The sequence below is a fragment of the Pan paniscus genome, chromosome 7, assembly GCF_029289425.2.
Source record: "Pan paniscus chromosome 7, NHGRI_mPanPan1-v2.0_pri, whole genome shotgun sequence".
Classification (NCBI taxonomy): domain Eukaryota; kingdom Metazoa; phylum Chordata; class Mammalia; order Primates; family Hominidae; genus Pan; species Pan paniscus.
Window position 1 is genome coordinate 82299591 of NC_073256.2, and position 19988 is coordinate 82319578.

The 19988-nt window shown below is 36.3% G+C and overlaps 1 protein-coding gene across 2 annotated transcripts in view; it reads right to left on the reverse strand.

Moving 5' to 3' along the window:
• Nucleotides 1-250: 250 nt before the first annotated feature.
• Nucleotides 251-19988, reverse strand: part of MYBL1 (MYB proto-oncogene like 1) — a 50764-nt gene continuing 31026 nt past the window's right edge. The window contains exons 9-16 of one of the 2 annotated variants that reach the window (XM_034966169.3): nucleotides 18248-18481; nucleotides 14121-14489; nucleotides 11450-11592; nucleotides 10579-10693; nucleotides 4951-5067; nucleotides 4759-4863; nucleotides 4138-4317; nucleotides 251-2899 (exon numbers count right to left, since the gene is read on the reverse strand). In XM_034966169.3, the coding sequence (XP_034822060.2) occupies nucleotides 2771-2899; nucleotides 4138-4317; nucleotides 4759-4863; nucleotides 4951-5067; nucleotides 10579-10693; nucleotides 11450-11592; nucleotides 14121-14489; nucleotides 18248-18481 (1392 nt within the window). In that variant the 3' untranslated portion in view covers nucleotides 251-2770. The remainder of the gene's footprint in view (nucleotides 2900-4137; nucleotides 4318-4758; nucleotides 4864-4950; nucleotides 5068-10578; nucleotides 10694-11449; nucleotides 11593-14120; nucleotides 14490-18247; nucleotides 18482-19988) is intronic. The other variant, XM_034966170.3, reaches the window with a different exon arrangement.

Here is a 19988-nt window from a genome sequence, read left to right on the forward strand (position 1 = left end):
AAAAGAGGAAATCTGCTTTGAACATATGTTTAAGGCGCCAACAGGAAGTGTCATGTGAAAGTATCTGAAAGACAGCTGAAAATCTGGTTTTAAATGAGGCTCTATAAAGGCGCAATGTTGTATTTATTGGTAAAAATCACCGTAAAGAGAGTTCTAAATGAGAAAAAAGGCCTAAGAACAGAATGTTAAGTCTCTAAGGATTCATTCAGTCCTTATAAAGCACAAAACCAAGTGAATGAGCAATGCCAAGTCAGCTTGTACACAGATGCTTTATTTTGGATGTTAATATGTGAACATTGTATGCAAGATTCTCTTACAATGAAGTTTTCCATATATCACAAAACTCAATTTAGTCAGGGTAATTGCTGTATTAATGTGAAAACCTTACAATAAAATGCAGTATTATGTATGTGTAGTCAGTTTCCATGCAAGTATGGCTGCTACATGTTATGTCTGGCATTTGTATAACATACTGAAAGAAACTCAGAGGAACAAAACAGTATAAAGGTGACTTAAGATGCCTGACATGTTTAAGATAAAAAATCTTGCAAAAAGCAACAAAGCAGTTAACTGAAGGATTCAACCAGTACCAACCCAAATATGTATTATGTCCAATAAGCCCAGACTTATCCACAATATATTACCATTTAGGATAATTTAATGCTCAAGAAAAAAATGCTTTAAAAAATATAGCTCTTACAAGATATTATACTTTGGTGATTGCAGACTATGTATATCCAGGTAAGGGCTACATTAAAAACAACAACAACAAAAAACCATTATGTGCTATTAGTTCAAGGTAACTGAAATGATCCAGTATGAGTTTGCTACAATCATTGGTTTCACTAAGTGAAATTTCTGTGAGAAGTTCATTAATTAGAAAGCAATCAACATACTTAAACATGCTAAGAGGATTCAAATTGGTTTATCTATTTATCAATAAGGCATAATCTTAGTACCATACATTTTCTTCACTTCTCACTATATATATATATAAATATATATATATAAAATATGCAAAAACTAGCAAGTAGATTTAAATAGCTTAAAACCCTTTTAGGTCTACTGTTCAAGAGCTAAGCATTAAAATACTTAGTATTTCCATTTCTATTAACATACAAACAGAGCAGAAAATCTTAACCTGCTTTCATTTTGTTTTATAAGGCATAGTAGTATTTTGGTATTTGTAAGAATTTGCCTGGTAATGGTTGATTCCATTTAGTTAACTTGAGAACTTGCCATCATTTGTTTTTTATCTTTTCACACAGTGCAAGTGGTGGTCGCTCTTTCCTTCTCTCGTAGCAGCAAGCCGATTCTGCTATTTTCTATAGCAGCATACTTCAGGAGTGGAGAGGGAGAGAGTGTGTCAATTATAAATAATTCAAACTACAGTGTACAATTCTATTTACCTGTCAGTGTTTAAGTTGACAGCACACCATTATATGACTGAAAAAAAATTACATATAATCTCTACCACAAAAGCAAATAAAAATTCTTTCAAGAAGAAATAAAATAAGTGCAAACACCTAAAACAGGCAACTGAAGCAACTGTTGTAACCTGTAGAGAAACACAAAACATTTAAAAAAGGACAAAATATTTTTATAAATAAAAGATAATGTTCTCCACTTCTGAAACACTGAGTAAATATAAACTTCTAAGTGCAGACTGTTTTTAGGGACCAAGGTACCATATTATTTTTTAAACAAAATGCAAAAATTTCAAACACATATACAAATCACCAGATTAATGTATATGACCACCCCCGATATAATTTAAAAAGAAAATATTAAATTATTATTTAGTACATTTTTAGAACTACTTTATAACCAGCATGATTTAAAGGGCATAGTGCAACATTTAGGTAGATGTGACATACAGTATAGATATTGTATTCTTTGCAGCTATAACTTACTACTGTTTCATACTTAAAGTCAAAATTATTCTTTACTGTGTTAGCTGTAATAACAGGAAACAACATTGGCTTCTAGGCACCCTGTATACGTATAAATATCTACATTTAAGCTTTAAAAATAAAAATAAATTATAAAAACAGACTTCTTTCCAATTTACAAAGTTCTCCTGCTCCTACATACTGTACAATACATTCAACAAAACTCTCAGCTCCTCTGAGATTAAGAAAATACTATTTACTAATAAAGAAAAAACTCTTTTTTGAATGCTTTTTGTTTTCAGTACTATGCTCAAATAAATACATTTAACACTGTAGTTAATTTTACTGCTTCTGAAAAAAAAAACAAAAAATTAGTAGTGCAACTTTCTATCCTTCCTTTAAATTCCTTTTCAATGTGTTTCTTTGTAAATGGTAGCCTAAGTAAATCAGCACGTGGGCAAAAGTACTTCATAAAATCATGTGTGCTTTCCATACATAGACTAATTTCAGAAATCATATATACTCATACACCTATCTATAACAAAACTGCAGCATCAAGAGAGTAGCAACATATATCTTGTGAAGAAAATATATGAGAATTTACTTTTAGAAATCCATGAACATTCTATTATTTTCCCATCTTGTTCTTTAAAAACAATTTTTAAAAATCTCATCTCTTAAAAAATAAACTATGAAACTATCTACCCCTTAAGTGACTTACTAGCTTTCTGCCTACTATATAGAATAGAAAAAAGATGCTGTATTAAAAGGGCTATCTTACAACTTTAAAAACAACTAATTGAGAAAAATTTCACTGCAACCTAATTTAGCAGAGATTGCAGTAAGGGAGTGGGGCATTTCATCAATTTTAATAACAATTACAGTATGAGAGCTCTTGAAGTACTACTGGTAGCTGTGTAAGTACTCAGATATCTTCTTGCTTGTTCAGTCATAATAAGTTGGTCTTCTGTCTTCCCATAAACCACTGTTTCCCATTCACAATTTGACTAGAAAGGAAATATTAATAGTGACGTGAAAATTATTAAAATAGCTATCTATATCACAATTAGACTCTTAAAGTCAGTTATTTTAACTGATTAGATATTTTATAAACAATAATTATAAAAATGTTTTAACAATGGCACTGTATTTTTTTAATAATAATGTTTTAAAATATATACTGAAATATTTTTGATCAAATTTTTAAAAAGTCAATTATTTTAGCTATCTATATTGCTTACAGGCCTATGGAGGCAGTTTAAAAGTCTTGTCCCCAATAATTCCCCCCCAAATCAAATGAGTCTTAACATGGAAATAAATGTTAGTCTTTATTGCTTCAAAATTTTGCAAAAGGTTTAAAGAGAGGATGTAATGTCAAAAAATGAGCCAAGAATGCTTTATTTACAAATTAGGAAATATATTCATAACAAAAAATCAAGCTTATGTTTTTTTCCTTCCCTTATTTTAAAGATTACTATGTTATAGACATGATCTTCTATATAATAACTTTACCCAAAAGTTCTATGTTAATTAAACGCCAGGAACTCAAATCACTTTACATGGATTAAGAGAATGTGCTACATGGCTCTTAGAAAGCAGTGGCTGAAAACAGATGTAAGGTGGTCATATGTAATTGCCAAAGATGTTTTCAAGGTATGCTTCAATATCAGGAATACTAGTGCTGCAGTCACTGTGGCATAAAGAAGAAAATTTCCTACTCAATGAACTCTCAAATTCTCTGGGGTAAACTCTTAATGCAGTAAAAATTTTTCCAACCTTCATTTGCAGTTACACACTGGTCGTATCCCAACAGAAAAAAAAAGGACTTTGTTTTACAACTTCTGAGCCAAAAAGTTCACTGGAAATCATGGTACCAACAAAATCATGCTGAAACTGCTTCCAACCACTTACCCTTTTTCAGAATAGCAATTAGGGCTATACATATTTGTTACAGGAGAAGAGGTGCCAGAAGTAGATTTATATATCTTTAGTTTAAAAAAGATACAGTGCTTAGGAAATCACCAGACCAGTCTTTGGTTACAGCTTCAATTGTTTAGTTTATATGTGCCCTGATGAATGAGTCGCTCAAACCCAAATGTGAGTGACAAAATAATGGTAAATGTTTAGTTACTGTTACAATCAATTTTGAATTTAAAAGAAAAAGTATAATTTGTGATTGGTAAATCCAAAGTGATCATTGACTAAACAAAAACAAAAATCACTAAAGAAATTTATAAATCCATACCTGAAGATTCTTTTCCAATTTGACAACTTTGGAAGTGTTAGGGTTTGGTTTCTTTTTAGTAAGTGTATATGTTTTGTTGGTTGAATTTATATCTTGTTTTTCAGGAATCAAGTTGCACCTATTGTCATGTATTTCCAATAATGGTATCATTAATAAGGATGTAGTAAATCTATTTTCTGACTAAGAGAGAAAAAAGAAAGAGGAAAATAACTAATTCAAAAATGGAGACAAATGGAGGGACTACTGAGTAAGTGGTAATGGAAGCCCTGTTTATTTCCCTCCAAGAAAGCATTTGGCTCTGATGAAATTTCTAGTAATGTAGTAATATTATTTTGGAAATGAACCAAAGATAAACTTTGATATTTAAAATCTCGAGAACTACGATTTTTTGACATCAGATATAAGGCAGCTAACTCCTCTCATAACAAAAGAAATATAAAAAAAAAGTAAATAAAATATTCTCTACAGTGAATAGTTTCTCTGTGAATTAGGCAAAATGATACTAAGATAAAAATTCTCCATGAATTTCTAATGAACTGGCTACACAATGAGTAAGAAATAAGAACCTCTAGGACTTAAAGCAACCATTTAAAATAACAATAATAATAATCCTTTACAAACCTGCATGTCTGAAATGTCTTCAGTCAACAGTTGAATGCCTGATTCTTCTTTTTCCCAATTATCTAAGACTAGTGATTTTCTGACTTTCTTCCCAGAAGCGGTATTCTAGAATGAGTAATTTATGTAGAAGCTTTATGGCAAAGTCTCTTGGATACAATAAGACTTTTATTAACAATAATACTAGAAGATTACCTCTTGTTTGCAGCTTTTGTAAGCAGGTTCATCTTCCTCTTTGAGGAATAGGTCTGTTCCAGTTTCTTCTTTTAAAACTTCCCGAATATCTTCTTCCAAGAAGGCAAGTGGCTGGGACTAAATTGTTTTTTAAAATGTTGTAAAAAGTCATTTATAGCAATTCCTTTTTCTCCCTATATATAGGAAACCCATCTTTTATACTTGTCCATTATTGTCATAATTTTCTCCTAGCCCCTATAGATACATTAATTAAATTAATCCATGTTGTAGCAAAACAATATTATACATTTGCAAGTACTGAGTAAAGAATAGCAATTTCTTCTTTCTAGGCTACTAAACAAAAATCTTCCTTTTGGGGAAACCACTGTAGCTCCTGCTTCAGGTCAGGATCTTCAGAATTAAACAGAAAAGAAAGATGTTATTTCTCAAGTTTTTTTTACATAAAAACAGGAAATATAGAACATATTGGGAATACACTAGCTCTTATTCTACTTTTATTGTACCTATTACATAGTATGTAATTACTAGTTAACATGTTTGTTACCACCAAGATTGTGAGATACTTGAGAGCAATGGTCAGGTCATTTTCATCTTTGTATACCTAGCCTAAGCAAAGAGCTGACACAGTATCCAAGAAGACAGAGAGAGTGAGTGTGTGTGTGTGTGTGTGTGTGTGTGTGTGTGTAGTGTGGGAGGGTAGGTTACAGAGAGATAGACACTTGAGTGTCAGCTGAGTGATGAAATAGTCTCAAAATATTATTCATCTAGCTTTCTGTCAAATAGGTAAGCACAACTTATAACCCAGAAAAAATTTAAAAATTATATCTAACTTATACCTTTCATAACCAAGATATACTTGAAAAGGTAATAAAACCTCTACTAAATAAAAGAACTGGCAGCACTTAATAACCAGCAGCTGCTGGGCATGGTGGCTCATGCCTGTAATCCCAGCACTTTGGGAGGCCGAGGCGGGTGGATCATGAAGTCAAGAGATCATGACCATCCTGGCCAACATGGTGAAACCCCATCCCTACTAAAAACACAAAAATTAGCCGGGGGTGGTGGTGTGCACCCCGGGAGGCTGAGGCATGAGAATTGCTTGAACCCAGGAGGCAGAAGTTGCAGTGAGCCAAGATCACGCCACTGGACTCCGGCCTGGGCAACAGAGCCAGACTCCGTCTCAAAAAAAAAAAAACAACAACAACAAAACAAAAAACAAAAAAACACCAGCAGCTTATGTCCCCAGCCAGCAAAGTTAGAGAGAATGGTATTCATATATAAATGAGATTTCACAGCACTTACAAAAACTTTTAAGACGAAAACAAATGTTAAAAGTATTCTCATCTAGACTGAGACATACAGGAATTATGTTAGTGTTTCCGTATACTTCTCAAAGAGCTTATTATTATTATTATTATTTACTTATTTATTTATTGAGATGGAATCTTGCTCTGTCACCCAGGCTGGAGTGTAGTAGCATAATCTCAGTTCACTGCAACCTCCACAACCCCCACCCTCTGGTTCAACCGATTCTCCTGCCTCAGCCTCCCGAGTAGCTGGGATCAACCAAGTAGCTAGCACAAACTGCCACAACACCTGGCTAATTTTTTGTATTTTTACTAGAGACGGGGTTTCACCATGTTGGCCAAGCTGGTCTCAAACTCCTGACCTCAGGAGGTGATTTGCCCACCTCAGCCTCCCAAAGTGCTGGGATCACAGGTGTGAGCCACCGCTCCCGGTCTCAAAGAGCTTTTTAATGATGGTATTTCACCAAGAACATAAAGTATTCTTTTTTCAAATTAACTTTTAAGTTCAGGGGTCCAAGTGCATGTTTGTTATATAAGTAAACATGGGGGGTTGTTGTATAGGTTATTTCATCACCCAGCCGGGCGCAGTGGCTCACGCCTGTAATCCCAGCACTTTGGGAGACCGAGGCGGGCAGATCACGAGGTCAGGAGTTCAAGACCATCCTGGCTAACATGGTGAAACCCCATCTCTACTAAAAGTACAAAAATTAGCCAGGGTGGTTAGCCAGGGTGGTGGTGGGCACCTGTAATCCCAGCTACTTGGGAAGCTGAGGCAGGAGAATCGCTTGAAACTAGAAGGCAGAGGTTGCAGTGAGCCGAGATCGCACCACTACACTCTAGCCTGGGCAACAAGGGTGAAACTCCGTCTCAAAAAAAGAAAAAAGATTATTTCATCACCCAAGTATTAAGCCTAGTACCCATTAGTTATTTTTCCTGATCCTCTCTCTTCCCACCTTCCACTCTCTGAAAGGCCCCAGTGTGTGCTGTTCCTCTCTATACGTCCACATGTTCCCATCATTTAGCTCCCATTTATAAATGAGAACATGCAGTATTTGGTTTTCTGTTTCTGTGTTGGTTTGCTGAGGATAATGGCTTCCAGCTCTATTCATGTCCTTGCAAAGGACATGACCTCATTCTTTTTTATGGCTGCATAGTATTCTATGGTGTATATGTACCGCATTTTCTTTTTTTTTTTTTCCTTAATTTTTTTTGAGGTGGGGTCTCACTCTGTCACCCAGGCTAGAGTGCAGTGGTATAATATCAGCTCACTGCAACCTCTACCTCCCAGGGTCAAGCGATCCTCCCACTTCAGTCTCCCAAGTAGCTAGAGCCACAGGTGCACACCACCATGCCCAGTTCATTTTTTGTATTTTCAGTAGGGATGGGGTTTCACCATGTTGCCCAGGCTGGTCTTGAATTCCTGAGCTCAAATGATCTGCCTGTCTTGATCTCCCAAAGTGCTGAGATTACAGGCATGAGCCACTGCATCCAGCCCACATTTTCTTGATCTAGTCTAGTATTCTTAAAAAGATCTGGAGGTTTTTCTCCCTTTAAGAATACAAATGTCCTAGAATAGGGCTAAGACAGATTAATTCATTCACTAGCAAGAATTATTCTCTTAATTGTTCTAATGTGTCAAAAGCAAAGAACTCCTGCATTTAATACTTTTCAGGTTTGATACTACCAAACTTAATATTTCTACAGTTTTTAGCCTTTTGAGTAATTTATAGTAAATATTAAAAGAATCGGTTTATTAAAAGGGCAAAAGATATTTAAGATATACCTGATTAAAATTCCAAAGCCAATCTCCAAGAAGTGCATTTGACTCATAGTAAGATACAAAAGAAAGCTAAGTGGTTAGCATATAGTAGATGCTCAGTAAATAACTGGAGGAGGAGCAGGAGAAATGAAAAGTCAGCTTACCGCAAAGAGATGTATGAGCCTATAGATATTCTAGGAATTTTAATTTATAAATCATTGCCTTCCTTTTATCTTAAATTGCTGATGCAAGTAATCTATTTTGGCAATGGTCAAATTCTATCCAAAGAGCTGTGAGTGCTGCTGGTATTAAATTTAAAATGTCAGAAGGCTAGTAAACAAACGGACAAGGACTTTAGGTATTTGAAACCTATTACAAATGATACTTTTGTTTTTGTCTTTTTTTTTTTTTTTTCAAACAGAGCTGCACTCTGTCCTTTAGGCTGGAGTGCAGTGGCTTCATCACCACTCACTGTAGCCTCCACTTCCCAGGCTCAAACGAACCTCCGGGGACTACTACAAGAGCATACTACCATACCCAGCTATCAAATTATAATTTTTATTACACTTATATGTTGACCAAATGACCCTGACTCACTGCAGAATTTTTAAATGCTTTCAAATCATTGTTTACTTGTCTAATCCCCAATTAGTCCACATGCCCCTATGAAGGCAGGAACCATACTTGACTTTTTCAACATTCTTTCCATCCCTAAAGCCTAGTACAGTGCCTGGAACCTATTAGGCACTCAATCAATATTTGCTGAATTAATGATGAATTTTTAAAATAAACAGCAAAACACTGAAACAGCCTAAATCAATCAGGTAATTCCATACAATGGAATATTATGCAAACATTAAAAATTATGGGATAAATATATACGTTTACTTGGTTAAATTAAAAAAGAGTGTTATAAAATAATAAAGTGTGGTCATACTCTTATTTATGTATATGCATAAATAAAAACTCTAGGAAGCTCTAAAGGAAATATGATTGTTCACAGCAGTACATGGAGCTAAATGACAAAAAGACTTGATCAACCCTACTACATACCCTTTAACACAGTATTTTGAAAAAGAAAAGACTAGAAGATGTGCGTGTGTAACATGCTTTTGGGCAGAACATTAATTAAATCAAGTAAACTAGAATTTGTTAATGAATCTAACCAAAAAGTGACTAAAAATAGAAGAACATAACTAAAAAACCCTGGAAGTGACCAATATTTTAAAAATCGTATTTCTAAAGAACTTGTCAGAAATCTGTATCTGCCTAAAATGCCCATCACTGTTTCAAGGTATTTCAAAGGCGGTAAGATATATGAAAGCACAGTAACTAGAACACTTCCCAGTCCTTTTCATTCGGGAACTACTACCACAAATACTATTATTAGAATAATAGCAGCAACCAAGCACACACTACTTGAAACTCAGACAAGCCCCTTTAATTACATCATCTCTTTCAGCTTCACAATAACAATTTGGGGTGTGTTTTATGATCTCCTTTGCATAGAAAAGGAAACTGAGCCTTTTCCTAATTAGTTTCCTAAAGAGGCACCCTGATTAGTTTCCTAAATATTATCATGAAAGTGCTTCAGTATATCAAAATATTAAAATTATTTTATTCTAATACATGTAACCATGACTGAAACTACTAAAATGTATATTTCAGTATTAAGAAAAGTGTTCCGACAGGGCGCAGTGGCTCACTCCTGTAAACCCAGCACTTTGGGAGGCCGAAGGTGGGTGGATCACGAGGTCAGGAGATCGAGACCATCCTGGCCAACATGGTGAAACCCCATTTCTACTAAAAATACAAAAATTAGCTGGGCGTGGTGGCGCAAGCCTGTAGTCCAAGCTACTCGGGAGGCTGGGGGAGAATCACCTGAACCCAGGAGGCGGAGGTTGCAGTGAGCCAAGAATGAGCCACTGCACTCTATCCTGGTGACAGAGCAAGACTGCATCTCAAAAAAAAAAAAAAGGAAAAAGGAAAAGAGTTCCACTGACACCTGATGTTTTCTCTAGATGCTATAAAGTTAAGAATTCAAAACAAGCCAAGCAAGGGTTTATTTACAAGTTAAAGAAAAAGGTGAACACAAATTCAAACTTGAAAATTAGGCCAGGTGTGGTGGCTCACGCTTGTAATCCTAGCACTTTGGGAGGCCGAGGTGGGGGGGGGGGGGTGGATCACCTGAGGTCAGGAGTTCAAGACCAGGCTGGCCAATGTGGTGAAACCCCATCTCTACTAAAAATACAAAAATTAGCTGGGTGTGGTGGCGGGCACCTGTAATACCAGCTACTCAGGAGGCTGAGGCATGAGGATCACTTGAACCCAGGGGGTGGAGGTTACAGTGAGCTGAGATCACGCCACTTCACTCTAGCCTGGGTGACAAAGTAAGACTCCGTCTCAAAAAAAAAAAAAAAACCTTGAAAATCAAAAGATAAAGCTTTGTATCTGTTTCAGTAAATATCTTTTTTTAAATGTTAAAAATCAAAGTGATAAAAATCATAATTTGTGTTTTATTAAAATTAGGAAAATTATTAAAAATAAAATGAATATACATACCACAATTTTAAGAGGTCCATATTTTTTCTCCTGAGCAGCAAGCGCATTCTTAAAAGGAGTAGGAGTTCTTGGTGTGGTACCCAGTATAGATCTTCTAATAGTAGGTGTTCTAAACCTATCCAGTCATTTAGATATTTATGTTATAGTCACGATCTGATTTCATACAAGTTAATGAAAGCAAAGCAATTTAAGCACACACTAAATTTTCTTACACATATATATATGCTTCATTTAAACATTCTAAGACTATTTTAAAGTATGCCCACCTATGGTAATTCTGATTTCAATCAATCATCTTAAAATAGAAAAAAAGAATTAATATAGAAAAAAGTACTAGAAATGTTTGAAAAAGTACTAGAAATGATTGAAATCAAAGTTTGACACTATATTTCAGTTGGTTTTCACTGTCCTAAGGAGAAAACATAAGGTTATGATTAAAAAAAAAAATCTGGCCAGCCACAGTGGCTCACACCTATAATCCCAGCACTTTGGGAGGCTGAGATGGGCAGATCACCTGAGGTCAGAAGTCCAAGACCAGCCTGGCCAACATAGTGAAACCCCATCTCTACTACATACACAATATTAACCAGGCATGGTGGCACATGCCTGTAATCCCAGCTACTCGGGTGGCTGAGGCAGGAGAATCACTTGAACCCGGGAGGCGGAGGTTGCAGTGAGCCGAGATCTCACCATTGCACTCCAGCCTGGGCAACGAGAGCGAAATTCCATCTCAAACAAACAAAACAAAAAAAATTCTAAGTCCTGTAGGAATAGGAATTATGATACATGCTATTTATATGCACAAAAAGCTAATCTACTTTGACACTGTGCTCCCCATTTTCTCTAACACAATTATTTAATACCTACTTACCCTACATTTTCCTTTTGATCTTTGGGAGTTGTTTCCTTATGAAGAGGAGTTGTAATGAGAGCTTTCTGCCCACAAATAGGGGTTGATGTAAATGAAGGATTTTCTATATTAAGTTGTTCATTACCAGGACATGTGTTGAAAAACTAGAAAGGTAAGAGAGTTTAAAGACGACTTCTAGAACATCAAAATCCCTACACAAATATTAAACTGATAAGATTTTCAAATTATTTCTTCATACCTCTTAAAAAAAGCTTATGAATAATATTACACTTATACTCCATGGAAATTATGCTCCATGAGGGTAGGAATTTTTGTCTGGTTTGTTCATTTTTGTCTCCCCAGCTCTTAGAACAGTATTTAGCACATATAGGAATTCAAGAAACATTTAACAAATATTCAAAAGTTACAAAAAAATACTAAAAATTTAAAAAACAGTATATTATCAAATAGAGATCTATAGAAACCATAAACAGCTGCTGTGTTAAATGTAACAGTTTTGTACAACAGTGTGTAACTGAAAAAACAAGTTTTTTAGCTCTTATTAATAAATGACCTTAAGTGGCTTTTTCTATGAGAGCATTTTAATTTAGAATATAATAATAATGCTTTGCTGATAAGAAATACAGCTGTCTGGCAAATTTGCCTATCTAGAACACAGAACAGAACCTCTAAGCAGTCAAAACTGGCATAACAGAGTCCATTTTCTAAATTATATAATTTACAATTGTGAAATACTAATTGTATTCACAATACAATTGTGAAATACTAATTTATTTTTGTAGTCAAAAGATTAGAAACAGTGATATGAAGCCATAGAAATGGCTTCAAAGCTACTTATAACTAGAATGAAGTCTAGCTCTGTCACTTCTGGCTCTGAATACTTGAATTTATTTTACCCTAAGATTAGTAATCAAACCCTCTTTTACACGATAAAATCCAAGCAGTTTTCCATGGGAAATAAGCATCTTTCAGCCACTTCTACCTTAGAATTCACACTTCAACAAAAATTGCTAGCATGCAAAACTCCAGAATAGAAAACTGCTAGTATGCCCAAGCCTACTTCACTTTCTCCAGTGCTTTTTAACTCTGAGAGCAGGGCTGGGAGTGAACAGACTATTCACATTGTAGTCTACAGAAATGGCATCCCCTGAAGCATGGGTGCACAATTTTTAGAGATCTGTGTTCTGCCAGATCCTACTTATCTCCCCAGCCTCAAAATATACCTCCAATAATATCCCAGCATTCTCCATGTTTGTTTGACCATTAAACTCCCTTCTTCCTCCTTAAACTTTGTAGCCTCTGCCAAACACTTTCAGAAAACATCAGCTCCATCTCTTACTAACTGTTGCCTTTGACAAGTGGCTCAACTTCAGAATTTTATTCCACCTAACTCCTTTTGAAAGAGCATTAACTGAGATGCTATAAGAAAAGTGTTTGGAGGTTGGGAGCAGTGGCTCACGCCTGTAATCCCAGCACTTTGGGAGGCTGAGGCGGGCAGATCACCTAAGGTTGGGAGTTCAAGACCAGCCTGACCAACATGGAGAAACTCTGTCTTTACTAAAAATACAAAATTAGCCGGGCGTGGTGGCGCATGCCTGTAATCCCAGCTACTCGGGAGGCTGAGCCAGGAGAATCACTTGAACCCAGGAGGCAGAGGTTGCGGTGAGCCGAGATGGTGCCATTGCACCCCAGCCTGGGCAACAAGAGCAAAACTCCATCTCAAAAAAAAAAAAAAAGTGTTTGGCAAACAGCCTGGAGCATAGCAAGTATTCAATAGGAAACTGTCCTAACATAAACATCTACTGTCCAGGGATATTATGAGAGGAGAAAGTAAGTAGGTAGTTCTAGACATCCTTAGGAAACCTCTTGACACATTAAATTCTTACAGTAAGCAATTATCTAAGTTTCTTCCAAAGAACATTAAAAGGAAAAACTCAGTGGGCAAACTAAATAAATTACTCTAAATAGGTAAGGCCACTTTAAACTTTATCAGGTATATCTATCGAACAGTAGTCAGTCAGGAAACCAGATCTTAGTCTCAGCCTTGCATTAGATAACTTTCGGCAAATCAATGTTACGTTTCTGGGCTTGTTTTCTGATGAGTTCTATAAAGATATGGGACTACAAGATAAAGAAAATATCCCTCTAAAAACTGTAGTATAATATCATGCAGAACCGGGAGCAGTGGCTCACGCCTGTAATCCCAACACTTTGGGAGCCAAGACAGGTGGATTACTTGAGCTCAGGAGTTCAAGACCAGCTTGGGCAACATGGTAAAACCCCATCTCTACAAAAAATACAAAAATTAGCTAGGTGTGGTGGCACGCATCTATAGTCCAGGCTACTTGGGGGGCTGAGGCGGGAAGATCACTTGAGCCTGGGTGGTTGAGGTTGCGGTGAGCCATGTTTGTGCCACTGCACTCCAACCTGGGCAACAAAGTGAGACCCTGTCTCCAAAATATAAATAAATAAATAAATAAATAAATATTTGCAGCTACTACATTTTGTGAGATACTTTCTATTCTCTCAGAGTTCAGTATTCTCAAGTATACATTTAAACACATTATTTTTATATGTTATCAAAGCTACCAACGGCTAGTAAGGATGTTAAAGATCTAATTTAATGTAACTCATTGACATTTAGAAACATAAACAAAATGAACACCACTACCTGTGAAGGAGAAAATGGTAGTGTTTTCAGTGGTGTATGTTTTAGCGCCATATTACCACCATCGTTCAATGAGCCATCCCTAAGTTCGCTGCCTGGGGAATGACCCACTCGCATTTTTCTCTTCTTTCTGAGGATGGCTGGTGGAGTGCTAAACTTGGCTATATTTGGGGATGTTAAAGGAACAGCTTCACTGTTGCCACCATTACAAGTGTTTTTTTTCCCTTCAAGTACAAGACTGACGTTAAATTGGCATTCCATGGCTCCTTCATTGTGCTGAATTCTCATTAATTTAACTGGGGTGGATTTGATAGGAGAAGCAGCAGCATCAGAAATATCAAAACTGGTAACGTCACTCCATGCTACAGGATCCTGCAATAAATTAAACTGTTAATAAAGTTAATGCTGTAACCTAGTTAAATCTGCTCTTGAACACAGGATGATGATTTCCACAGAGTTAATTAACAACTCATTTTATCAGTAAAAATGCTTTCCTTGGACATTTTTTTTAAGCAAGACCATTTAAGAGGAACAGATTATGGCTTTCCTATGATTCCAAAATACATAATAGTTCATCTAATTCAGTAGTTGAAGCTTACTGTCAAAGTACTTTAAGAACAAATGATAAGTTATTATCAAAAATTAAGTTATTATCAAAAAGTATATTTTGTCATAAAACTTCACACTCTACTGCACATCAGGAAGACACCATCAAATTCTGCATAATCATTTGGTAATGAGTATGGAACGTGTTAAAAATGGTGATACACTTTGATCCAGAAATTCAATTTAACCTAAAGACATAATCATGATTTTGCACAAAGCTTTATATGTTACTTGTAGTACTGAAAAAGCAGACACTAAGCTTATCCACCATGATCAAGCGGGCTTCATCCCTGGGATGCAAGGCTGGTTCAATATACGCAAATCAATAAATGTAATCCAGCATATAAACAAAACCAAAGACAAAAACCACATGATTATCTCAATAGATGCAGAAAAGGCCTTTGACAAAATTTAACAACCCTTCATGCTAAAAACTCTCAATAAATTAGGTATTGATGGGACGTATCTCAAAATAATAAGAGCTAACTATGACAAACCACAGCCAATATCATACTGAATGGGCAAAAACTGGAAGCATTCCCTTTGAAAACTGGCACAACACAGGGATGCCCTCTCTCACCACTCCTATTCAACATAGTGTTGGAAGTTCTGGCCAGGGCAATCAGGCAGGAGAAGGAAATAAAGGGTATTCAATTAGGAAAAGAGGAAGTCAAATTGTCCCTGTTTGCAGATGACATGATTGTACATCTAGAAAACCCCATTGTCTCAGCCCAAAATCTCCTTAAGCTGATAAGCAACTTCAGCAAAGTCTCAGGATACAAAATCAATGTACAAAAATCACAAGCATTCTTATACACCAATAACAGACAAACAGAGAGCCAAATCATGAGTGAACTCCCATTCACAATTGCTTCAAAGAGAATAAAATACTTAGGAATCCAGCTTACAAGAGACGTGAAGGACCTCTTCAAGGAGAACTACAAACCACTGCTCAATGAAATAAAAGAGGATACAAACAAATGGAAGAACATTCCATGCTCATGGGTAGGAAGAATCAATATCGTGAAAATGGCCATACTGCCCAAGGTAATTTATAGATTCAGTGCCATCCCCATCAAGCTACCAATGACTTTCTTCACAGAATTGGAAAAAACTATTTTAAAGTTCATATGGAACCAAAAAAGAGCCCACATCACCAAGTCAATCCTAAGCCAAAAGAACAAAGCTGGAGGCATCACGCTACCTGACTTCAAACTATACTACAAGGCTACAGTAACCAAAACAGCATGGTACTGGTACCAAAACAGAGATATAGATCAATGGAACAGAACAGAGCCCTCAGAAATAATGCTGCGTTATCTACAACTATCTGATCTTTGACAAACCTGAGAAAAACAAGCAATGGGGAAAGGATTCCCTATTTAATAAATGGTGCTGGGAAAACTGGCTAGCCATATGTAGAAAGCTGAAACTGGATCCCTTCCTTACACCTTATACAAAAATTAATTCAAGATGGATTAAAGACTTAAACGTTAGACCTAAAACCATAAAAACCCTAGAAGAAAACCTAGGCATTACCATTCAGGACATAGGCATGGACAAGGACTTCATGTCTAAAACACCAAAAGCAATGGCAACAAAAGCCAAAATTGACAAATGGGATCTAATTAAACTAAAGAGCTTCTGCACAGCAAAAGAAACTACCATCAGAGTGAACAGGCAACCTACAAAATGGGAGAAAATTTTCACAACCCACTCATCTGACAAAGGGCTAATATCCAGAATCTACAATGAACTCAAACAAATTTACAAGAAAAAAACAAACAACCCTATCAAAAAGTGGGCAAAGGATATGAACAGACACTTCTCAAAAGAAGACATTTATGCAGCCAAAAGACACTTGAAAAAATGCTCATCATCACTGGCCATCAGAGAAATGCAAATCAAAACCACAATGAAATACCATCTCACACCAGTTAGAATGGCAATCATTAAAAAGTCAGGAAACAACAGGTGCTGGAGAGGATGTGGAGAAATAGGAACACTTTTACACTGTTGGTGGGACTGTAAACTAGTTCAACTATTGCGGAAGTCAGTGTGGCGATTCCTCAGGGATCTAGAACCAGAAATACCATTTGACCCAGCCATCCCATTACTGGCTATATACCCAAAGGACTATAAATCATGCTGCTATAAAGACACATGCACACGTATGTTTATTGAGGCACTATTCACAATAGCAAAGACTTGGAACCAACCCAAATGTCCAACAATGATAGACTGGATTAAGAAAATGTGGCACATATATACCATGGAATACTATGCAGCCATAAAAAAGGATGAGTTCATGTCCTTTGTAGGGACATGGATGAAATTGGAAATCATCATTCTCAGTAAACTATCGCAAGGACAGGAAACCAAACACCACATGTTCTCACTCATAGATGGGAATTGAACAATGAGAACATATGGACACAGGAAGGGGAACATCACACTCTGGGGACTGTTGTGGGGTGGGGGGAGTGGGGAGGGATAGCATTAGGAGATATACCTAATGCTAAATGACGAGTTAATGGGTGCAGCACACCAGCATGGCACACGTATACATATGTAACTAACCTGCATATTGTGCACACGTACCCTAAAACTTAAAGTATAATAATAATAAAAAAAATTTTTTTTTAAATTTTTTTTAAAAATGAAAAAGTAGACACTACCTAAATGTCCAATAATAATAGTTGGGTAAATATATTTTCTTATATGCATTTGATGGACTACTACAAAGCCCCTAAAATTCAAATTTAGGCCAGGCACGGTGGCTCATGCCTGTAATCCCAGCACTTTGGGAGGCTGAGGTGGGAGGATCACTTGAGGTCAGGAGTTCAAGACCAGCCTGGCCAACATGATGAAACCCCATCTCCACTAAAAATATAAAAATTAGCTGGGTGTGGTGGCAGGCACCTGTAATCCCAGCTACTCAGAAGGCTGAGGCAGGAGAATCGCTTGAACCCAGGAGGCACAGGTTGCAGTGAACTGAGATTGCACCACTGCACTCCAGCCTGGGCGACAGAGTGAGATTCCATCTTAAAAAAAAAAAAAATCAAGTTTAAAAAAGGAAACAGAAACATGCTCATGACAGGATGGAAAACAAAAAAAAATCCACAAATATAATACAGAAGTGTATTTTTGGGTTTAAAAATATAATGTTTTCTGAGTATAGAACACAGACTGAAAGGAATATATCAAATTATTAACTCTGGGTTTATGAAGGACTTTAATTTTCTTTTTTATAGTTTTCCCTAGTTTCCAGCTTTCTCTAATGCACTTGTATAACTTATATAATAAAAAATGAATTAAGTTTTTAATTTTTAAAAATTCCTCACAAGGCACATACTTGAGAAAAATTTAAACTTTTTTCCCCTAGAAGCCACTGCAAAATATCAGAACAAAATTAAGCATGGCATACAAAACATAAAACTGGTCAATGTCCAAAACTGAGTTTCTGAGCATGAAATCATATAACTAAAATTGAACTTTTGATAATCTTACAATTTTTTACTTACAGATTCAATAAGTTCTAGAGTCTCTGCAAATTCTGGGATGGTCTGCAAAGAGGATAACACAGCGTTTGCCTCCACGGCCAGGAACTTTGTGGGTGAATTCTGCTGAGCAGACACAGGCTGATTTTCATCCATACTGTAAAACTCACTAGTGTGCTCGTCAAGGCTATTTAGAGTATTAGACATGTTATCATCCATGAGGAAACTACCAGACCAGCTAGAAAAACTTCCAGGCTGCTAAAGGTACAAAAGAAATTTGAATATTATTTGTCATTCTCAATGTAGGCATAAATTCAGATTTCAACACATTTCAATTAGGCTAAAAATATAGTAGCAAATATTTTGTCTTTCCTCAAAATTGGTATACTTTTTTCATTAAACTTCATGCTTTGACTATGTTTCTTTTTTCTAATTAAAATTTTTAATCTATACAATCATGATGAGATAAAACAAGCATTTACATACAACATAAAGTCCAAACTCTTAGAATCTGGCTACTCCCTTCCTTCCAAACTTCATTTCTCAACACTTCTACTCAAGAGCTATATATTTAAACCTTATCATGTGTATCTATTTATTCCTGGTAGTTATCAGGAATACCCAACTATAGCACTTGCAATTCCCCAGTGAATTATATACTCTTTTGACCTGGAGTGCCTTTGCACATATTGCTGCTCCCTCTATCTATTAATAAAATGCTCTGTAACCTACTGACCAGGGAAGCTCTTCTTTTTTTTTTTTTTTCTGAGATTGGAGTTTTCACTCAGTTGCCCAGGCTGGGGTACAGCGGTGCTATCTCGGCTCACTGCAACCTCCACCTCCTGGGTTCAAGCAATTCTCCTGCCTCAGCCTCCCGGGTAGCTGGGCTTACAGGTACCCATCACCACACCCGGTTAATTTTTTGTATTTTTAGTAGAGACAGGGTTTCACCATGTTGGCCAGGCTGGTCTCAAACTCCTGACCTCAGGTGATCCGCCCACCTCAGCCTCCCAAAGGGAAGCTATTCTTAAGACACAGTTCAAATACTGGAAAGTACTTCATCTGATTATACACTTTTATCTGCTTCATTTATAATAATGTCCTAATTCATTTATCTTGCTAATATATAATCATTGTCCTTCAAGGCTGAGTTCAATTAGGACTTCTTCTAGGAACCCTTCCCTGATGACAACAATCTAAATCAAGCACCTCTCCTGTATGTTACCATAAACTTTGTGACTTACAAATTGTCAAAATTCAAAGACAGAATTCTAAAAATAGCAAGAGAGAACAGGTACGGTGGCTCATGCACATAGTCCCAGCACTTTGGGAAGTCAAGGCAGGCAGATTGCTTGAGCCCAGGAGTTTGAGAACAGTTTGGCCAACATAACGAAACCCCATCTCTACAAAAAATACAAAAATTAGCTGGGCATGGTACCACGCGCCTGTAGTCCCAGAACTCGAGAGGCTGAGGTGAGGGCATCACTTGAACCCAGGAAGTCAAGGCTGCAGCAAACTGTGATCACACCACCACACTCCAGCCTGGCTGACAGAGTGAGACCCTTATCAAAAGAAAATTAAAAATAAAAACTGCAAAGTAAAAGTATTACATCCCATATATGGAAATCCTTATTAGATAACAGCAGATTTATCTGAAAAAATCTTCCAGGCCAGAAGAGAATGAAATGATATATTTGAGAAGCACTGAAAAAAGAAAAATGCCTGCCAAGAATACCCAGCAAAGCTATCCTTCAGAAATGAGGGA